Source organism: Balaenoptera acutorostrata, chromosome 14, assembly GCF_949987535.1.
Source record: "Balaenoptera acutorostrata chromosome 14, mBalAcu1.1, whole genome shotgun sequence".
NCBI lineage: Eukaryota > Metazoa > Chordata > Mammalia > Artiodactyla > Balaenopteridae > Balaenoptera > Balaenoptera acutorostrata.
Genome location: NC_080077.1, coordinates 2,553,603 through 2,574,681, shown reverse-complemented (window position 1 = coordinate 2,574,681; position 21,079 = coordinate 2,553,603). Strand labels below are relative to the sequence as shown.

Sequence of the window (21,079 nt, the reverse complement as noted above, 5' to 3'; positions counted from 1 at the left end):
CAGCACAGAAATAAGATATTACAGCATTAGTTCGGCAAATCAGCAGGAGGTTTTGCTAACCCCACGCTGCCCTGAAAACTTCACAGTTGTGACTTCAAAGCTGTCGGCTTATTCTTCGTAGGTGAGGTGTGGGAAGACCCTCTGGCCAGGAGAGATCAGATGGAGGATCTCACAGGCCAAGGGGACTGATGAATTCCAGGGGAGGGGACTGCACAGTCCTGTGTCAACCACCCCAGTCACGGGAGGACTTCTCTAGGTTCGCTGTGGGCAATCTGCTCCACTGCAGGAGATGGTCAGCACGTGCCTGAACCCTCAGAGGGGAGCCTGAAGCTGGTATGGGCCTGTCTGTCTCAGGGCCTGTCCCCATGGAGAACTGCCCTTCAGTGACAGATTCCAGATGCTGACAGCAGGCAGGGACGAGGGCCCTGTCTTCTTCTGGACTGCCTGTGTGAGGACATGAGTCTGAAACAGCCGGCGACCACCAGGTGGAGCTTGGGAAGAACCCACCCAGGCCAGGAGCCTGGATGGAGAGTGTCTCTGAACTCTGAATCACGGATTTCTAAATTTTCAGTTTGTGAGCCCCGTAAGTTCCCATTTTTTGCTCAAGCCAGATGCATCGGATTTTGTATCGCTAGTGGATTCCAATACTTAGCTATTTTGGGGGTTTTATGCAAAGCCAAACAGATGCACAGACTCCTGGAAATCTATGGACCAAAAAGAACGGTCTTCGTGACATTCATAGTCATACCCAAGGAGCAAAGAAAATCCTGAAAGGCAGAAGCCAGTCATCTCATGAAAAAGAGACCCTAAAGAACAGAGAGGCAAGACCAGGCAGGGTCTGTGTAGATTGTGAGTTACCACTTTTTTCCTGTCTAAACAAGAGGGCATTTAATCTGTACCTGGCTGTTGATATTTTTAAAATCTTGCTCTAAAGGCTACATCAATGGCTCATGCACATTTATTAGAAACTAGATCAACTCGATGCTTATCATTTTAAATAAAGACTTTGTTTCTGTGTTAGTTATTAATAATCTGTGACCCTCCAGACAGGGCTAGCCTTAGTCACCTGGGCAGTACCCACCTAAGGCCCATCTGTACACATGATGGAGACTTCACACAGGGGCTCAGACTCTGAGTCGTGGGTCTGTGAAGCACACCCACGACGTTGAAAGGAAAACTAGGGCACAGACAGTCTTTGAAAACCTCAGCTTCAGGTTCAAGAACGGCAGGAGGCACTTGAGTTTAAGGAGACAATTTAAAATAAACAGAAAGAGAGAGAGAAATCTCATTTTATGCAGTAGATAGCAAAACTGTGGGGAGAGAGTTACTTCAAAAGATGACACTGGTATAGAATATTGATGAGTTATTAAGTAGTTAAATTAACTCAAGGATGGTAGATCCATAGTGAGTGATAAGGTTATCATGGAAGAGGATGATTCTTGGCCTTGGAGATTGTTTACTATCTGTTGAGATTACCGCCCCCCCTCCCATATCCTCCCCACAGTTTTGTGCTGGTGTTGGTTCATTTCTTGGTGAACTCTGGGCCAGATGGATGGATGCTCTTGGGGATGATTTACCTGGGGGGTTGCCGAGGCCCCATCCCTGATCCTCGTAGCGAGCCTCATGTATTCTGCTGGGAGCTAAATATTTCCATGCGCCAACTGCACCTGGCCTACTTGCTCTGATACACGGGGCCCAATCCTGAAGTTTATTCTGTGGGCGTAGTCACTGCAGAGGGCGGAAACAAGATGCCGTTTCCCTGGTACGTGGCGTTAAAAACAAACTCTTCTCTTCTGCAGTTACGCTATTTCTGTATCCTGGCCCTGAGCGTCATTTATCTGGGGCACAGGGGCTGACTGTCCCGCAAGACTGTAAGCTACTGAAGGTAAGCCCACCTGCCTGTTAGGGCTGTACCCCTAGTCCCCGGCTGCTGCAAACCAAGTGCCCCATCAGTAAGTGTTTATGGAGGGGATGGGCCATCGTCCTCAGGGAGAGCAAAGAGATGCCATCTCTTACGGGTATATAGCGGGACTCACCAGATTTTCTTTGTCTATTTCAAAATAAACCTCTTGCAACTAAAACTTTAGCCATAACTTCAGAAAATTAATCTCTGTAAAGACCCTATATCCTAAAATCTCTGTTATATTTTCCAAGGCAGGGGCTGTCTCAGTATTTTCTTGATACCACCCTTCGCGACAGAAAGTGGATCCACGTTTCTTTCCACTCTGTTTTCAAACCACCACAAACAAGGGGTTTTAAGAGCCACAGGGATGGCCCGAAGCTATTGGAGTCACAGCCACAGCAAGAACACTGACACTTTCTTCCCTGGATTCTAGCTGCTGACCTTCTTAACCCTCTCTCCTCAGCTTCTCTGAAGCTTCGCTGCTGTGAACTTCCTTGGAACATAAGTTCTCATTGATAACATGGGAAGAGAGAATCAATAAATTGGCAAATGTTTATTGGATACATTTTGCAGACCCCGCCCTCTCCTCCTTGATGTGGGTCGTATATTTCTGCAGCCACTTTTTAACAATTCAAATAGCAAATGTTTGGGATTAGCTGCCTTCACATCATCTCTAATATAAACTGCTTTTTAAAACGCATCTCTGTTCGTGGCTCTTAAATGTGGTAGAAATCTGTCACAATTTTATGTTTTTAAAACAACACAATTACATTTCTCCTCCCTAATCCGAGCAAGTCAAAACTTTGCTTATACTTTATATCACAAAATAGCTGTGTATGATGCTGTCAGAAGTTTTCCTCTCATCCTTTATTAAACACAAAATGTCCTATATTTATATAAAAATCACCATCTCTGGGTTGACCCTATGAAACATTCTTCCGCAGCTGTCTTTTCTCATGTTGTAAAAGCACAAAACGTACTGACTCAGATGGCTTTAAGAATAAAATCACATCACAGTTTAGAAATGTACCCACAGGGAAACATGAACTGTTGTCAGCGTGGGAACTCATCACATCATTGGAAACCCATTTGGACTGTTAATGTGATGTGTGATTACCACGAAGCTCCTATCATTATTACAGGCAGTGTGACTGTGAAACCGTCCTCAATATCTATGAAACTGGAAAACTATCCAGGACTGATCTGCCCGTGGGCTATCAAGGGTTAACAATGAAAACATGAAGATGCTCACTTATCTGAAATTTTAAGACAGATCAGTGTCAGAAACCTAGTAGTCCAACGCAACAATGATGAGGAACCCAAATTCTGGGAGACCCCTTTGCTCAGCGGCGCACTTCACCTGTAATGCGCTCCTTTGCTGCCCCCCAGGCCGGGCTGCCCCCGACCCCCAGCCGATAGCCATCTCAGCCCCTCGCAGGACAGGGCACATAGCAGCCGCAGCCTCTCCTTAAAGCAGAATCTGTGTGGTCTTTGCTTTCATTACAGTCACTCCGGTGCCCGTCCTCACCTGGAGCGGTTTCTCAATTACAGGAACTCGGTCCTACTACCGTCTCATTGCCCACAACATACACGCTGAAAGTTTCAAAAACAACTAACAGTGTTTTAAAGTTCAGGTTTTGTTATTATTATTTAGGTATGGCCAGGCCAGTGGATCAGGAGACAACGACCACTGAGAAGGTGGTTTGTTACCCACAGTTCCCAAGAGGGAGGGCCCTGGCTCCCTGTGTGGGGAGGACCACGGAGGGAGGCCGACCAGTCAGAAGGCGGGAGGAGGGCGGAGACGCGAGCCTTTACTGCAGTTTCCACGGGAAGGAACAGGCAAGGCTGGGTGAGCAGGCTCAGGACAGGCGAGTTTGAACCTTTCCCGGGGGCTGCCCCCAGCTGTTGGGTACCTGGCCCTGGGGTGATTCGGGCAGGGGACGGTGGCCTGGAGTGGGAGAGTGCCACAGAGGGAGTGGTTAGGGTGTGGGCTCTGGGTGGGTTGGGTTGTATACGGAAGGTGCCCTCCTGAGCAAGGGATCTGGAATTTGTCTTAGCTAGCCCGGGGCTGGAACAGCGCAGTCACTCCAGGGTCAGCAGCCCCATAATACAGACAGGGTTAACACGGGCGGCGAGACACACGTCCAGTCCTCTAGCGGCTCTGCTGAACCCTCCCCGTCACGGGATAAAGGGAAGAGCTCAGAGTGGGTGTCCGAAGCTTCGGGTCTGACCCAGGCTCTGCCACTCGCTCACCCTGTGATCTTGGGCAAGGCATTTCAACTTCTCAGGCCCTCAGTCTCTTCAGCTAGAACATGAAGTGTATGGGCTGTGTGATTTCTAAGACCTCTTCCAGCTCCCAAATGTTACGAGCCCCTCCTCGTAACCTGCAACATAGAGAGTCTGCATTCCTGTACTTGTCAAGGAACCCAAGCTAAATCCTAATGAAATTTATGGATTTCCTCCCCAAAGCTATGGAGAACTGTCTGGGGGTATGACATCCAGATGGCTTCAAATGTCCCTGGATGATGTAGCTCTCCAGAGAGCTGTTTACCTGAACCACATACAGCTGACTTTGGATAGAAGTGCTTTTCTGCTCTGTATTTGGGTCTGACCCCCTGTGCTTACAATTCACAGCATTACAAAAGGCATTACTGAGAAACGTGCTGCACTTAGCAGGGGCTACCCTTAGGCACACTGTTCACTGCTTTTACGCGGTGCCCTCTTTAGGAGGACCTGCGGGAGATGCTCCTCTCTGGGCTCAGGGGCAGAAAGAGATGTGTCCACCTGAACAACTGGGTCTGGGCTTTTGTCTGTGGTGTGAGCTCACACTGTGTCCACCCCTGGGAAGCCAGCAAGCTCAGAGCTGGCCTCCAGCCTGCTGTGCCTTCTGACCTCGCCTCTGCCTTCAGATCCAGTTTCTACCTTCCTTCCTTTGCCTCAGTATCTGCATTTACTCACTTTTTAATCTCTTATTGAATGTATTTGCTAACTTTATCGATGTCTTTGGGAATAAGAAGGGGTATCAATAAGGAAATACTACCGGAGATGTGAGGTTCATTTACATCAGAGCAAAGGGCCACATGGGGAATGAGGGTAAGGACGTCGCAGACCTAAGGGCTGGGTTAGGTGAGGGGCTGGGATCCGGGGGGTGCAGGATCTACAAGTAGATCTGTTCATGCTTCTAAAAGTAGACATGCGCCTGGTTCCTTAATGCCTCAGTTTTCTTAACCCCCAAACTGGAAGGAAATGACTTTCATTTCCCTTTATAAAATCATTAGAAATATTATTTCAGGAGTGATTTTAAAGTGAAACATAAGTTTACTTCAATATTATATTTTCATGCATACAGATCTACAAATGAATATTTATTAACCACAAATTTGCATATATGCATATGCACACCTAGAGATAGTTACTAAAACAAGAGAATCAGAACATTTCTTGCCCAACTTAAAAAAAATTATATGCACGTTGTTGGAAAGTCACAGATTTTCTTCAAAAAAGTGTTATGACTCACAAATCCTATACCCCCTGGGTATGTCTGTGATGTTTAAAACCCTGTATTTCATATCTATCGTTTTTAAAGACAGTTATATGAGATACAATTCAAAGTAATTTCTCTAACAAATCCAGAGAACAGATTGCAGGAGTTATTCTGCATGACCTGGTTTGGACTGTAATCTGAGGCATATTTATTACATATGACTACTATGTGTTTGAGTTATTTCACTTAAAAACGGGCAAACTCGGTAGGGCGGGGCAGGAGGAACGGGGAGTTATAATTTAATGGGCACAGAGGTTCACTTTGGGAAGACGAAAACGTTCTGGAGATGGACAGTGGGAACGGCTGCACAACAATGTGAATGTACTTAACGCCACTGAAAGTGGTTAAAATGGTAAATTTTATGTTACGTATGTTTTACTACAATAAAAAAGGTTCTAAAAAAGGCAAAAAAAAATTTTTTAAGGGCAAACTTCTAAATCTGATTCTCTTCACCTAAAACTTTACTTTTTAGTAACAGCTTCAATAAACATCAACTTTGTCACATTTTCTCCCCTTTGCTTCTAAAATTGCAGGAAAATGCCTGAGTGGCCCCGCTTCCCCTCGACCGTGAAAATACACGAGAGCGATAAGATTAAGTCCATTCGGGCTGTAACACGACCTCAAAAAGAGGGCAAAACCGCCTTCACGCCAGCTGCTGACCTGCTCCTTGCCTCCATCTGTGACCTACGACCCTTTCACGTTTAAGGACACACAGAATTTCACTCTGTCCCAGAAAACAACTTTCGAACTTGCCCTTCACCTGCCAAGATCTGTCACGTTATCACAGTTTCCCAGCAGTAAATAAAAAGCGTCAAAACTTCCCCCGGACCCCAGCTCTAGCGCGAGGGCTCGCCCTACCTTCCTGAGAAACAGTTTCTGCAGCTTCTTGCGCGGCAGCCCGATCATCCTCCGTCCGCAAGCCCGGGGGCTGCTGGGCTGGTCTGAGCCATCGCGCGCCCCGCATCCCGCATCGCCGCCTCCTCCCATCCTGCATCCCGGCCGCCGCCCAGGACCACGCCCCCCGCTCCCCGCCCCTCCCCTCCCCTCCCCCGGCAGAGGACGGCCGCGGGGCCGGCGGGGCTCTGGCGGCGGGAAGCACGTGCTCTGGCCGCAGCCCAGCCGGCCTGCGCGCCCCCCGGGGGGAAGGAGCGGTGAACCAGCCCCCAGGCTGCCCGCGTCCGTCTCCGCGCAGAGTTACGCGCAGCGCTCGCAGCCTCAACAGGTGTACCCGGCCTCCGGCCGAATCGCCGAAGCCGGACTCCACGTGGACCGAGTCAAGTGTTCAAAACTGGGAAATTTTCAGAGACGCCACGAGGGGCGGGCTGTGAGCCCCTCGCCGCAGCACACCTGCCACCTGCCGGAGCGCGAAAGGCACCCCCAGGCACTGAGAGAAGGAGACAGAGAGGAGGGGGCAAAATAAAAAACGGTGGCTTAGTTTTTCAGGTGGCACCGGGTCAACTAATGCGCACGGATTGTGCAAGGTTGGCGTTATCCGGTGTTAGTCCTTTGAGTAATCCTTCCACATGGACGCCTGGACACACACACTCACACACGCACACACCCCTGCACACGCACACGCACGCACACAACCCTCACACATGCATACGTGCACACACGTGCACAGGTGCATGCTCTCCCATGCACATGCACTTTTTCTCTCCATCTACTACAGGCCAACTTGGAGTGTGTCCCACGTGGGTAACAAAAAAATCTGCTTTGCCTTCCCTGTGAAAACTGAATCCCTATGTTTCCTCCAGAAGGATCAGCCCTATATGGCTGTGCATCAAGCTTTGTCTTGGTACAGCCGGAAGCATGCCAGGTGCAGCATCAAAGCAACCTCTGAGAGCAGAGCAGCAGCTCAGAGGTGGACCTTTGCTGGTTAAGAGTTTCCTTTTTTAAGCTGCTTCTTAATACCTAAACAGGCTCCCTCCTCTGAAGGCCTAGACATGCAATATGAAAAAACTACCAACTAACAATCAGCTTTTTAGGTGACGGAAGATAGAAGTCATGGGTAAGGTTGTGGGTGTAGAAATATACTGGTATAAAATTATAGGGCCTGAAAAGAAGGAATTGAAGATAAAGAGGATATTCAAGACTGAAATGGACAGAAATGGCCGGGATTTGGGGCAGTGCACAGCCCTGCCCATCTCGTCCTTTAATATGTTAAACACATCTTTCCAATCAAATGAAAATGACTGAAGTACGGTTGTTGTTTCTCAAGTGGTTGCTATTCCAGGAAATTTGTTCTTCCAAAACAACTTATCATTCATTCCATTGCTTCTGGAGCACATATTCTATATGTTCTTTTTCCTCCGAATAGGAGAATTGATTAACACGCCTTTATCCAAGTAAACGCTGTATCTGTCTGAACAACCCCCACCTAAAATTATCAGACTCCTTGTAACACTATCCAAACTGCAGTTCAATTCAAACTTCCACAGGAATTAAAAGGTAATTACCTCGGGCTTAGTCCTTTGGAAAATGCATTAGCAAAAAGATGGGGTCTTTGGTCTCTGGCTAAGCCATGGTCGTGTTAGATCTAGTGGCTTGGCAATAGAAACCTTTCACTGCCAATGAAATTTAACGGCAGGTATGTGTAAGTATGTGAACTGAATGTTGTCATGGTGACCATAGCAAGAAATTGCCTTTTATTTTATGCCATAGAAAATTGTCACGACAATCTTGGCTTACTCATCTTCCAAATACATTTTTAAAAGAAATTATTTTGAAAACCAGCTACCACTGTTTACTGGTCCCTGCTTGAAAGGAACTGCTGTCAGACTGGGCATCTGTCCTCCAGCAGCCGAATCAAAAATGCTGGCACTATCAAGCCCAGGAAATAAACCACCATCCCCACTATAAAAAGCATCCATTTTGTGTTTCCATGACACCATAATGTCAACTTCGAAGCAGCAGGCCGTGGCTTCCTTTACAAAACCTAGAATTCCATTTCTCTGGGCCCCCAAGGGATCAGACAGACATCTCAGAGCTGTAGGGTCCAAAACCACCCCACGTGTTCACCACGTCTTTCCTCTTCCCAGGCCCGGGATGCAGGCGGGTTGGTTAGGATGGGACCACGTGGCTGAGTCCTCACAGCTGGGATCAGGAGCGCAAGTGACGTTAAAAGGCACAAGTTACCCTCCCTGACCCCCACCCCAGCCTCGTGATTAGAACAAAGAACCCTGGGACGGTGGGCTTGCCAGGTGGAAGCCCCCTGGAGCTCTGAGACCCCCTGGGCCTGTGAGAGCAGCTGCCGAGAGCAGCCCCTGGTGTAGTGACCCCGCGAGAAAGACGTGAGCCCCCATATCGTGACGCTCTGGTATTTGGGATTTGCTGGTCACCATGAAGTATCGGAGTCTATCCCATCTGGGCTAAGACAAGTGCAGCAACCTTACAGACAGATCATCCAGCGTCACGGAAAGGAAAATGAGGTCCAAAGAGGCCATGCAGTAGGGCGGAGGGACAGGGATGTCACCCACACCTGCCCTCTTCAATCTCCCTCGTCTTCGCTGCTGCCACCCTAACCCTAAACGGATGGAAGGGCATCGTTCTTTTTTTTTTTATTTTTTTTTTATTTTTTATTTTTTATTTTTTTTTTTTAAGGGCATCGTTCTTGATCACTAACCGCGACGGCCTAATCCCTTAGCTCTCTTCAGAAGCCACAGGGGCTGTATGTGTACGTGTGCTGAGTGTGTGTGTGTGTGCGCGCGTGGGCATGTGTATGGAAAGGTGGCAGACCTCTCCGAGTACCCAGCACGAGGTACGCTTACAAACATTTTTCAATGAAAGCATCCTTGGGGGAGCTGCCTCCTCTTTCCACGGACGAGCTGGGCTCTAGCACGCAGGTATCCATCGCACACCGGGGCTGTACCGGGGTGCAGCCAGTGTCGGGGTGCTCCATCGACTCCAGGCCCTAAGAAACTCAGCCTCTAGTAAAACTCCTAGCAGCTTCCAAGTTTCAGGTAAATCAACAACTCCACAGAGGAAAAGCAGCTCTTTGCCACCCCATCCACGCCTGTGAAACAAAAACAACCACGACACCTAAGTTTTCCATAGAGAACAGCGACCCCCAACCTGAGGGTACAGAGACTGTTGCAAACTGCCGGTGACCACACGGTACCTGGGTCACCTTCCGTAGGCTGAACGGATGCTGTTTCAGATGTGCACGTGGTACAGCTTGCAAATATGAACACCACGATGAACCAATTCATTTCATGTAGAGGCACTGAAGGATTCATGCAGCTTTGCCCAATGCATGGATAACGAAAACGCAACCACTGTGATGTGGGTGGGCGGCCTGTGATTTATTATTATTTTTATTTTAAACAAGGAGTCTCATACTAAAAAAAAAAAAAAAAAAAATCTGGGACCCACTGGCTTAGAGGTCCTGGAGCAAGAGGAGGATCTTAGGAGGAATCCGGTTTCTCGCCTCAGAGTCTCTGATTTCCAGGCTTAGCTGAACCCTGCTTGATGTCGTTTGTTTAGCATGGAAAAAGTGAAGGCTAAGGGTAATTTCAAATTCTTTTTGAGTCATCAAAGGGTTATATGAAGAGAATGTAAACATGTTATTTACTTCCACAAAAGAAATCACAGGAGAAAATCGTCTTTGATTTTGGCAAATGTCTACAACTTAGCACCATCACTGGGCTAAGACCCTAGAGCCGGAGAGCTCAGGTCCAAGTCTCAGCTCCACCCTCAGCTGTGCGACCTTGGGCAGTAACTGCCTCAGCGTTCCCACCTGTAAAATGGGGACAGGAACGATCACGGTGACTACGTCACACGGATGTGAGTGTTAAAGAGCTAATGTTTGTAAGGTGCTTAGAGTGGTGCCTGGGACATAAAAGCATTATACAAGGGTTTGTTAAACAAATTAAAGGAAAACAAAACATAAAGGAATAATAAAAACCAAAAAAGTCAACAAAACAAGAGATATAAATGTCCTTTTATCTTGAGAAAGAGCAAAGTGTCCTTTAAAGATTTTTTCCTCAAATTTATGACCTCATGATTCGGTTTTTGTCCACACGTCCACCATCCAATACTGATTATATCACACATAACGCTTTTCAAGAACTCCCCTAAGATCATTTATTTTAGGATTCTTACTGTTTAGCTAGAAAGAGTGGAAAGCACGCAGAGTTCTAAATGGAAGGGACATGCGTGGAGTCTGCGGACACCAGGGCTGCTGTCAGTGTCTTACCACCGAGAACATGGTCACACCCGCGCTTTGAGGATCACTGCTCAGGGGCTGGTGACCCCCAGTGGGGGAGGGGTACAGATGGCCCTCCTGGCGCACGGGAGCTGAGAGCACATTGGGGTTTAGGGACACGTAAGGGATGGGTGGAAGAAAGGGACCCAAAGGAGGGGGCCCACAAGGAAGAACCACAAGGCAAGGGGAAGCCAGGGGCCTGACCCACCACCGCTAAAGGGAGTGGGCGTTCCCGAGAGGGAGTGTGGTCCATGCTACCGCCGCTGCTGGCAGATCAAGCTGAAGAGGTACCAGGAGGTCATGCATGGGATCTAGTAACACGGAGCACGTTTCCCTTCTTATGAGAGCGGTTGTGGTGAGATCGAAGCGACCAGAGTAGGTCACAAGCGGACAGAGAGGGCTGGGGGTGGGAAGGGGCGAAGCCGACACGCGGGGACGTCCCGACGGGAAGGCTGGTCGGCCCACGGCCAGCAGGTGTGCAGGACCGGGGGTGGGGGGATGCTGGCCTTCTACCACCCGCTCGAGTCAGGGCCATGAGCCTCCCCAAGCACCGGAGCTGGAGGGTCAATACTCTCAAAAGTGCAGTGGAAATCCTCGATGACGAATGAGCAACTTCTAATAACGTGAACGGAACGTTTGTGAAAAGAACCTGGAGGCCACAAGCAACAAATATATCTGTATTTTTGTGAACGTATCATTTGTATTCTACACATTTATATATTTATAGAGAGAGTATATCTGTGTGTGTTTATGTATACGTATAAATATATATATGGAAGAAAAACTAAGTACTTAGAAGATCTGACAGTTTATCTCCCGTTCAGTTCCATCCTTTCACAGCCACCCAGCCAGGTGACCTGGCCTAACCAAAGTCATATTTACGAAGTAGCCGAGTGGGGCAAGGGTAGGCCTCCGCCCCAGGTCCGTGGGCTTCTGGTCTGGTCCTTTTCTCATCCTACAACGTGACCACACTACTGGTCAAAGCCAGTGCTGTAACGAACGGTATAAAGAACGGTCGCTGTGTGCTGAGGAAGGGAAGCACCCCAAAGTAAAATCATACGAGAAGCATCACAGGATTAGGGCGACATTATGCCTTCGAGAAAGGAGTATGGAGAGCTCTTTCTGTCGAAGCAGTCGCGGGTGTTGACATCGTAAGGCCTGGGGCATCTCTAGCCCAATAAGCTGTGTTTCCCAGGCTGTGCTCCACAGAAGACCAAGGGCTGGGGAAAGCTCCCAGGCGTGGCCGGGGCCACTGCTGGCTGCTATTCCGCAGGTGCGTCAGGTACGGCTGGCCGGCCAAGGAGCTCCCCACTCTGACATTTTTAATCCCCCTGGAGTCACTGCATCTGTAGCGGATCGACAGGCTGGGTGCACACTAGTATAGAGCCTCATACAAGGCCAACTTGTAATAAAACAATAGTAGCTTTGTTTAACTTTTAGGAGATTATAAAAAATAGCTATGATTTCCCATGGCTCTTTTCTCCCCCATGAGACCATGATTTAGAAAATGCTACCCTAAATTGCAGTAGCAGGTGTAAGATGGCGAGCTGGCATTTATAAGAGAGAACTGAAAAGCTTCCTGCTTGTTTGAAAGACACAAGACTAAGCATCACCTTTTGGTTGTACTGACCTCCAGTCCCTCGTCTATACGAGCAGTAACAACGGTAAGGAAACAGTGACCCAGTGAAGCTGCCTGACCAATGGCAGGTACACAGTTCTAATGAGTGGAGGGAGTGAGTAGGAAGTGAGGTGCTGGCCTTCACGACGGCACAGTCCTAATGCCTGTTAGAAATAAACAGAGCACTTCCTCCTTCTCTGGTTTGCCACAGGGCAATGTCATTATGGCCATGATTATGACGGAGACATTTACAAGGTGAACTACAAATGTCAAGCAGAAATCTCAAACCCTTTGGGTTGCTTGGGTGTATAATTATGATGACAACTCTTATGCCGCCTAGTAAATTGCAATGACTTGTCAGTTAATGAATTGACTACTTCTTTTCATGCTCTTTGTCACTAAATGCCACTAAATTTCCCCTTCAGTTGGTGAAATTATCTAAGATATTAGTGTTAGCCATCTGTTATTAAATCCCAGACATCTGTAATATAATCATCACCGAATGACTATAGTTATTTTAATATTTTTAGGATGACTTGAGTCTTAGCTAATTATTTCTTAAAATATGATTATTGCATTAGTAGTTTAAATTTCTTTGGAAATTACAGAAAAGCATGAAGAAGAAACAAGGATCACCTGGGATCCTAGAACTTAATGAACAAGCTTAGGAATTTGGGGATGTTTTTTCCTGTAAATCTTGTCAGTTTTGGTTGGGGGATGGGAAGTTGTAGCTGAATATGTTAAAATTTGGGGTGAGCTTTTTCCCTAAAATTAATGTTTAGTTTTTTTCCCAGATATCCCCAAAGGAAATTTAAAAGTATGACCTCGATCAAAGGATTTTCCTAGCTCCACATCTGCCTCTGAATACTTAGCTAGTTTCCACTGAAGAGCTACACACAGATTGGGAGAGACCGTCCAACAACTACAGAAATATAGGAATGAGACTGTATTTGTCTCTTTCGTGACTGTTCAAGGAGGGAATGAAAAAAAGCACAGAGGTTGCATTGTGCTTCTTTTTAGTTGTAGGCATCTCCTCTGCTACCACAACTGTTCTGGAACCATCCCTTGGTACCCCACCTGCCCCGTGGAGATGTCTGCACCCATCCTTGTGACACTGCAGTCCTGACGTGCCTTCGTTTACCTGCCCCGGGTCTGCGATGGGGGGCGGGAGGAATGTAACCCCGGCCCTGCACAGACGTCCACACACCCACTGGGGCCTGAACGCAGGAAGAGCCTTAACCCGGAGCTGAGTCAGTGGAGGTGGAGGCAGCTCAGCTCCGTGGCAGAACTTCCGTCCCTGAAAACAGACTGAAAACCCAGATTCCTGCATCTGATTCCCTCTGCTCCACACATTTGTTAATATCACCCATCACCTTCCCCTCTGTCAACACTACCAAGACGCAAAGCACACCTGTGAACATCAATTCACACGCTTCAGGATTCAAGGCAGAGGCGAGAAAGGATTTGGTGAAAAAGACGCAGTAAAACAGAAAAGTCACCCTTATTCCAAGGCTCCAAATCCTCAGAGGATCAATTTGGTCCTGGATGAGAAGATGAAGGCATGGTCATTACAAGGCAAAACAGAAAAGAGAAACCAGCCAGCTCATGCTTCCCTTTCAAAATTCGAAACTGAAAGCTACTTTGTGACTCAGTTGGGGACTGTCTGTCATACAGGAGTGTCTCAGCCGGGCCTCCACTCGCCAGGAATTCCGGAAAAGAGGCGAGGCCGGGTTAATATTTCACCAATATTTATTGAGTGGCCACCGTGTTCCACGCACACCAGCAGAGTTTTAACTAAGTTTCTTTTCAAAGGGTTAAGTTTGAGTCACCACCTTATTTAGTTGCATATTGAGGTATCTGGCAAAAGAATGGATTGTTTCAGAAATTATTAGGAATTAAAACAACATCAGGGCTTCCCTGGTGGTGCAGTGGTTAAGAATCCGCCTGCCAATGCAGGAGACACAGGTTCGAGCCCTGGGCCGGGAAGATCCCACATGCCACGGAGCAACTAAGCCCGGGCGCCACAACTACTGAGCCTGTGCTCTAGAGCCCGTGAGCCACAACTACTGAGCCCGTGAGCCACAACTACTGAAGCCCGCGTGCCTAAAGCCCGTGCTCCCAACAAGAGAAGCCACCACAATGAGAAGCCCGCGCACCACAACAAAGAGTAGCCCCTGCTCTCAGCAACTAGAGAAAGCCCGCGTGCAGCAATGAAGACCCAACGCAGCCAAAAATAAAAAACAAATAAATAAATAAATTTATAAAAAAAAACAAACAAACACCAAACAGGCACAACACAAACACACACACCCCCTGATGTCAGGCAGGCGGTGGACAGGTGCATATGGGGCACAGGGCCTGTCCTCACGTCCGGGCACAGCCTTGGCCTTGCTCTTCATCTTCGTGCAAGACTGTCTGTCTGCCCTTGTCTCCCCCCGTAAAGCTGCAGTCTGGCCTCAAGTCCTGCACAGTAATGACCAGGAGTGGCCTCATTCCTCTGCTCCAAACAGCAGGAAACTGAGGGAACAATTGCTTTTTCTTTCCTATACAGTTCCACCCAATAATAGCTCACTGAACAGTCCACTCTCTAGAAAGGGCATGTGTGTTCATTCCAAAGCAGTAAAGAAAAAAAAAAAAAAAAGAGGGAAAAGACCAAAACTACCCTCACAGGGGCAGAAGCTGCTCTAAAGAAGCCACCCTTCTGTCCTGTGCAGGGTGAGTGCTTGGGCAAAGAAATATCCTCCCCTTGGAATTTTAACCTCCTCTGTCTCCTTTTTAAATTTCTTCTTATAAAATCAAATAAAGAGTGAAACCATAATAGAGAAAGAGGAAATTCAATTAGCTGTTAAACAGGAGGCCAGTGGGGGGTTTATCACGTGAACGATGCAAATGACTAATCGCTGTGTCAGCCAATCAGCTGCTTCCACGACATTCCTGGTAAAATATCATTATATTTCCTATCAAAGTTGTAAGTAGCACCTGCTCACACCCCAGCAGCTAAATCTGTGTTAGGATTTTAAACAGGAGCCCCTCTAATACTCTCAGTTGGTGTAACAATCTGTTTAACACAGAGTTTTGCAAAGTCTTATTAAAAATACATATGGAAAGAGAGGGGGAGAGAGAGAGGGAAAGGAAAACTCTTGTGATTCACTGCTGTCTTAGGACCTTTTTCATACTTTCAGGGTGCTCCCAGGTCTGATTTGTGGGTTTTATCCTCAATATAAGAAGGGATTCCCGCTCATCATATTCAAGGTGGATCTGAAAACACGCCCGAGCATTTTCACCCTCTGGAGGGCTAAGAGTCCTAGAGGGGAGCAGGCCACCCCCAGCAGCTGCTCCTGGGCTCCCAGAAGCCTCGACTAGGATGTGATCCAGGCCTGATAGAAACAACCACCCTCCTTGAAAAGCTTTCCAGTCCCGACCGTGGGTCTTACAGGCCACACCTTGTAGGCCTGGCCATCGATTGCAGAGGAAATGACGCCCAAGGGCCCCGCGTCTCTATCACACCCCGGTACCCAGCCCATCACCCACCAGACTCCTTTTATTTGCCTACGTTCATTTCTACGACCAAGAAAAGAGCAATGTGCTCATCCTGAAACGTCACTCCTGTTCGCTGTGGCTGGTCCAAACGCAGATCATGATGATGAGTACGACGATGAGACTTGATTTTTTCCACCAGACACACAGTTCCTCATGCATCTGTGTGCTTCCATATAAAGCCAAATAACATCTTGCTAAGAATCACCAGCTAGAGCTTAATTATTTTTTCCTTGAACAGGTTATAAACTAGACCAAGAATAGGTTATGAGAAAAGTATAAAGGTCAATTTTGTGCCACAACTCACTTTGTCTCCTGAGTTTACTCAAATTAGGACGCAGTTCAAAACAGTCCTGACATCTGTCTAGTCACTTAGCTAAAATAATTAGAACCGCCTTGATTTTATATAGCCATATAAAAAAAATCATTAATTTTTAATTCTACTGGCACAATTTTTATGTCTAATAAGGAAATCTAATTCATACAAGCTGACAGTAGCGAGGACCTTTTTTTCAACCAAATTCTTCGTGTTGGGCTGTTGACAAAAATACAATCAGACCCGGAGAGGAAAAGCCCGGGTGTGTAAAAAGTAACACCCTGGCACATTCAGTGATAAGCATTGTTTGCATGAATACCAGCAACCAAATGCAAGCTCGGCCACTCACAGCCCCAGCTTCCTTTGCTCCAGGAATACAGGTCCTGGAACTACCGGGGCTCCGCACAGCCCCTGGGGACCCCAGACCCACGGTGAGTTGCTGAGAAGCCTTCACTTCTTGGAGCAGCTCCCGACCTGCACGGGTTCCAGGTGGCCCACCACCCTGGCAAGGCTGGTGAAACAGGACTATTAGAAAGATGCCAATATGCCGAAAACCAGGAGTATTTCTGTCTAGGAGGAACAGAACATAGTCTGATGCAATCACATAAATTAAATAAGCCTGACCTGAACCCTGGCTTCTGTGACCTGTTTGGTAGCTACAGGGAACAGGCCCATTGTACCCGCCGTGCCTGTGGGGAATCTGTAGCCCCGACGATTACAGGTGCCTCGGCTTTGCTAGTACACGTAGCATTACTATTGCTGGGATCATGGGAGCTGGAGAAACAAAACACCCAGAAAACCACCTCATAAAATTCCTTACTTATTATGTGAGTATTTGAACCAGATGGCTGCTTGAAATACTATAAGAAATCTACCTCCATCTAAAACAATTCATTTTAGGCCTAATTCCCACAAAAGCTTCTGATGGACCCTGAACATGCACGCAGTAGGGTCCTGAAGCTGGCCAGCCGCCAGCCCACCAATCCCCAGGCAGACAGCATGCGACACCCGGCATCCCAGCCCTGTCTTGCTCTGATATCTCACTTGCTGTTTTTAACACCAGCGTATTGTGAAGGCACGTAATAGAGTTTTAAAAGAATGGCTGCACATAAAATCACATATATTATACCCCCAATGGCCCACAGACTCAGAATAAAACTCTCAAGTCTTCCTGGGAAAGCAGGATGACTTTCCCAGTTTGACGCACAAGGCAGACCCCTGCCGTACGAAGACATTATTACACAACTCGCATTTCTGTGTTTCGCGCAGAACATCAAAGAATTTACATTGTACTGTGTAGGGCTGTGCTCTTCTGAAAGCACACCACAGCTGGCTCTGCTGGACTTCGGGCAGCGTAAAATAACCAAAAAAAATTGAAAAAGACTTCACGTTTAACATTAAAAAAATGTAACTGATATTTGCACGGAGGAAGACAAGCCAACGCGAGTGCTACTTACCTCAGCTGACAGGGCTGCCTTTGTCTCAAGCGAGGTCGGGTCACACTTGCCCTGTGGGAGCAGAAAGTGAAGAAAATTCCTTTAAGTCACAGGACGTCGTTGATGGTAGCTCCTTAGTGAGGACAGTTACACGGACACTCACCAAGCCTGGCACTTTTTTGTTTCTAAACATAAATCTCCACATGATTTTCAATAATTTGAGGAGTTTCACTAGCTTTCAGGAAGCCCTTCAGTAAACACCGAAAGAAGGGAACTGGCAAACTTTTGTGCAACTTTTACGATTCAGCCAAAGGAAGTGATGTTCCCATCACCAACCTCAAAACGCAACCAGAAAAAAAAAAAGTCACTTGTTAATCTCCAGACGCACAGCATTTGACTAGGGAGCTGTGCTTATCACCAGGGGCTGGGCTAACGTCTTAAGGTGACTTCAAGGCCCTCCATCCTACAGAAGGTGTTCATTCCAGCTACAGGGGAGAAGAATTCTAATCTGTAAACAGGCTAAGGGACACCTAATTAAAATTCCAATCATGTTCAGTCATAGGGGTTCAGCCTAGAGACACACACTTCGAGGACACTCTTCCTCTTCCTAAGCCTCTCTCTGGCTGGAATCAAAGTTTGAAATAACCTGAAGATTTTACTTAGGAACGTGGCTTTAGGGTCTGGAGAACAGAAATCACGCCTCTGCCCACTTCTGCACACACGGCCCTGTGGATGTGCAATTTTCATTTTCTGCGTTATCCCTCATTTCTCCTCTGTTCTCTGTTCCTGGGCTCAAACCCACTAAAACACAAGATGGAGAAAGGGGCCACATTTAAATTAATCTCTTTCACCCCTGACTAATAATGGTGGCTCAAGGGTCAGAAGACAGAGGGGCCGAATACACCCCCATGACTTTGGGATATGCTCCTGCCTAACGGGCAGTAGAATGGGGGCCCTGGGGGGACTCCACCGAGAGAGAAATCTGCACAGCTGTCACTACCATCCCAAGTTCACCCTGCACCGCCTCTGTGTCCCAACACGACTGACAGAGGACAGTTACCTGCAAGCGCTTTAATTTCTTTACATTCCTGGTTCTCCACATTGGATGCACGTTAGAAACAAACTCCCAGATCCAATAAACCAGTGCGTCTGGGGACAGAATCCTGGCCCGTCGGTACCTGCAACACCTCCAGGTGCAGCTCAGTGCAGACAAGGCTGCGAGCCCGGCTCCTGCTCCTCTGTCCTGGCTTTATGTCCCCCAGCTGGACGGTGATGGTTAAATGGCAGGAACACGTTTCCTTCTACATGATTTGCTGCTTGTTTTTGCAGCTCGTATACCAGCTTGCACCGCACGGGGCATATAGGGCCAACGTCTATGGTCTTTCCACCCACAGTGCTTCTCCCTCCTCAGCAAAGGCTACCTTTCCTTCTGTGGGCAGGAAATCCCACGCGGTCCAGTGAAAGCGACCCCACCACAATCACGCACCACTGGCGGGGGTGTGAGCCAGGCCCCGTCATTCTGTGGGTGCCGTGCCGGCTCAGAGACAGGCATGAAGCCCACGGCGGGGGGGCCCGCCCAGGCTGCAGCCACTGGTGGCCGCTACGCAGATGCTCTGAGTCTGGAGGTTGTTACCTAGGAAATGGGCCTGGAATCAAAGATGGAGAGAAAGTCAGCGTCCTACTGACAGTTTCAAGACCTTTGGATTCAAACCTGCCAGAAGCCATCTCTCTTCAATGACAGGAGCTGATAAATTGACAGTTTTGCTTAAGCCAGTTTGAGTTGGTTTCTGCAGCTTGAAAAAGGGTGAGCCCTAACGCCACATAAGTGATGTGTTTACCAATGAATGCCTAACAGCAAGACACGGGGGTCCCCAAAGCACCACAACACCATGCGTTCGCCCATTACCTTACCCCACGACCAAGCCCCAAGGACCACCTCCTCATGCGGGGTGCGCCCTGACCCCGGCCAGCTCAGAACCCAGGGGCTGTGCACGCAGGGCACTCAAGGTTTGGGGGTTCTCCCTGCAAAAGGCAAGTTGCTAAATTCTGCATATTCCCTCCTTTAGAGTCACTAATCCTTGTTCTCATTTTTCTGGGTCCCCGCTTTGCAGACAAGGTTTAGAGAACTGAACCGGGGAATCAGGAATGACTTAGAAATGATGCTTCTCCAGTCATTCCGCAGCCACACCCTCCCGCCATTGGTCCCTCTGCTTCCTCCCGCTGCCCCCCAGCCATTCCCTCCACTCCACGGTCAGCCAAACTCAAACGTGGGTGCACGGGGGCAGGGGCTCTTTCGACTCCAACGCTGAAGCCCCAGGCCTCACTACTGCAGTCTCCGGTGCGGTGGAGAGCACAGGGTGCCTTCCAGACCCCACCTCCTTCCCCTGAAGCACACGTGCAGGTGGCAGGCGGGGTGGAAGACAGAGAAGGCAGTGGGGCGGCGAGGATGCTCACGGTTCCCGATGACACCCCCGGCTCGGGGTTTCCTATCGGCCCAGCAGGAAATCCTGACTCTAAATCGGTCCACGTTCCTCTTCTTCCTCTTCCCCCCAAGCCCATCCTGTTACATCCCGGCCACCTCGTTCACGTCAAAATGTGTCTAGCGTGATTTCAATACCATCACGGCTAGCTCCACGAGGAAAAAAAGCTAGAGTGTGGTGATGCAAGACCCTTCGTACAAGAGGACTGAACTCCAGGTGTATTTTGTGAAGAGGAAACTTGTCAGCCTTGTTTGTGGGAAACAAACCAGGGCAAGCAACTATTTTTGTGTTTTATTGGTTTGAAATAAAACATCAGAAATTTCTAAACAAATGATCAATGACCATTTTGGGAAAAAACGTGGCTTGAATATTTTTGTAAAGCTCTAGAAAGCAGTTGTGTGCCGCGGGACACACGTGAGAGGCATGCGCCGCTGTGTTCACGGTGTTTGGAATTTCTAGTCTGGATGACAAAGCTTTATGTGATCTCTGTGGGTCTTTTAACAGCAGCCTTTAAGTATATAAAGCTGACAGTCCAGTTTTATAATGCGAGAGGGGTCTGGCTCGCTCCCCGACTCCCTGTTTACTAGAAGACTTTGTGCGCAGTCCTCAAAAGCCGCATTTAGTTAGGTAAGCAGTTGACAGAATGAACACGCTCTTACTTCCTAAATGAAATTAGTACATGGGATTGATTCTTGGAGAGCTTGGTCCTTTCAAGCCAGGATTTGGCTGGCGTACTGCTGATGTCTTTAATTAACAAATGTGCACACAGTTGACAGCTGCTGGTCTTGGAGAAGGCTGGGGCTCACCCGCCTGCCTCGCCCCGCCACCCGGCCCACGAGCCAGCACTGCTGAACGTTCAGGAGATGCAGCAGCGTGGGGCTGGGGCTCAGGCCCTGGAGCAGCAGACCAGAGGGTGTTTCCGGGCACCAGGCGCTGGGCAAGTCACTTAACCTCTGTGCCTCGGTTTCCTCGTTTGCCAAGCTGAGGTGAGGCAGTACCTGCCGTCTGGGGGCGCTGGGAGAAACGAGCTGTACATTTT

The 21,079-nt window shown here is 48.2% G+C and overlaps 1 protein-coding gene across 2 annotated transcripts in view; it reads right to left on the bottom strand.

Moving 5' to 3' along the window:
* RPS6KA2 (ribosomal protein S6 kinase A2) overlaps nucleotides 1-21,079 on the bottom strand; it is a 375,942-nt gene that overhangs the window by 287,558 nt on the left and 67,305 nt on the right. Inside the window, exon 3 of one of the 2 annotated variants that reach the window (XM_007186070.2) lies at nucleotides 17,582-17,632. In XM_007186070.2, the coding sequence (XP_007186132.2) occupies nucleotides 17,582-17,632 (51 nt within the window). Of the gene's footprint in view, nucleotides 1-6,305; nucleotides 6,388-17,581; nucleotides 17,633-21,079 lie in introns of those variants that run through there. The other variant, XM_057527592.1, reaches the window with a different exon arrangement.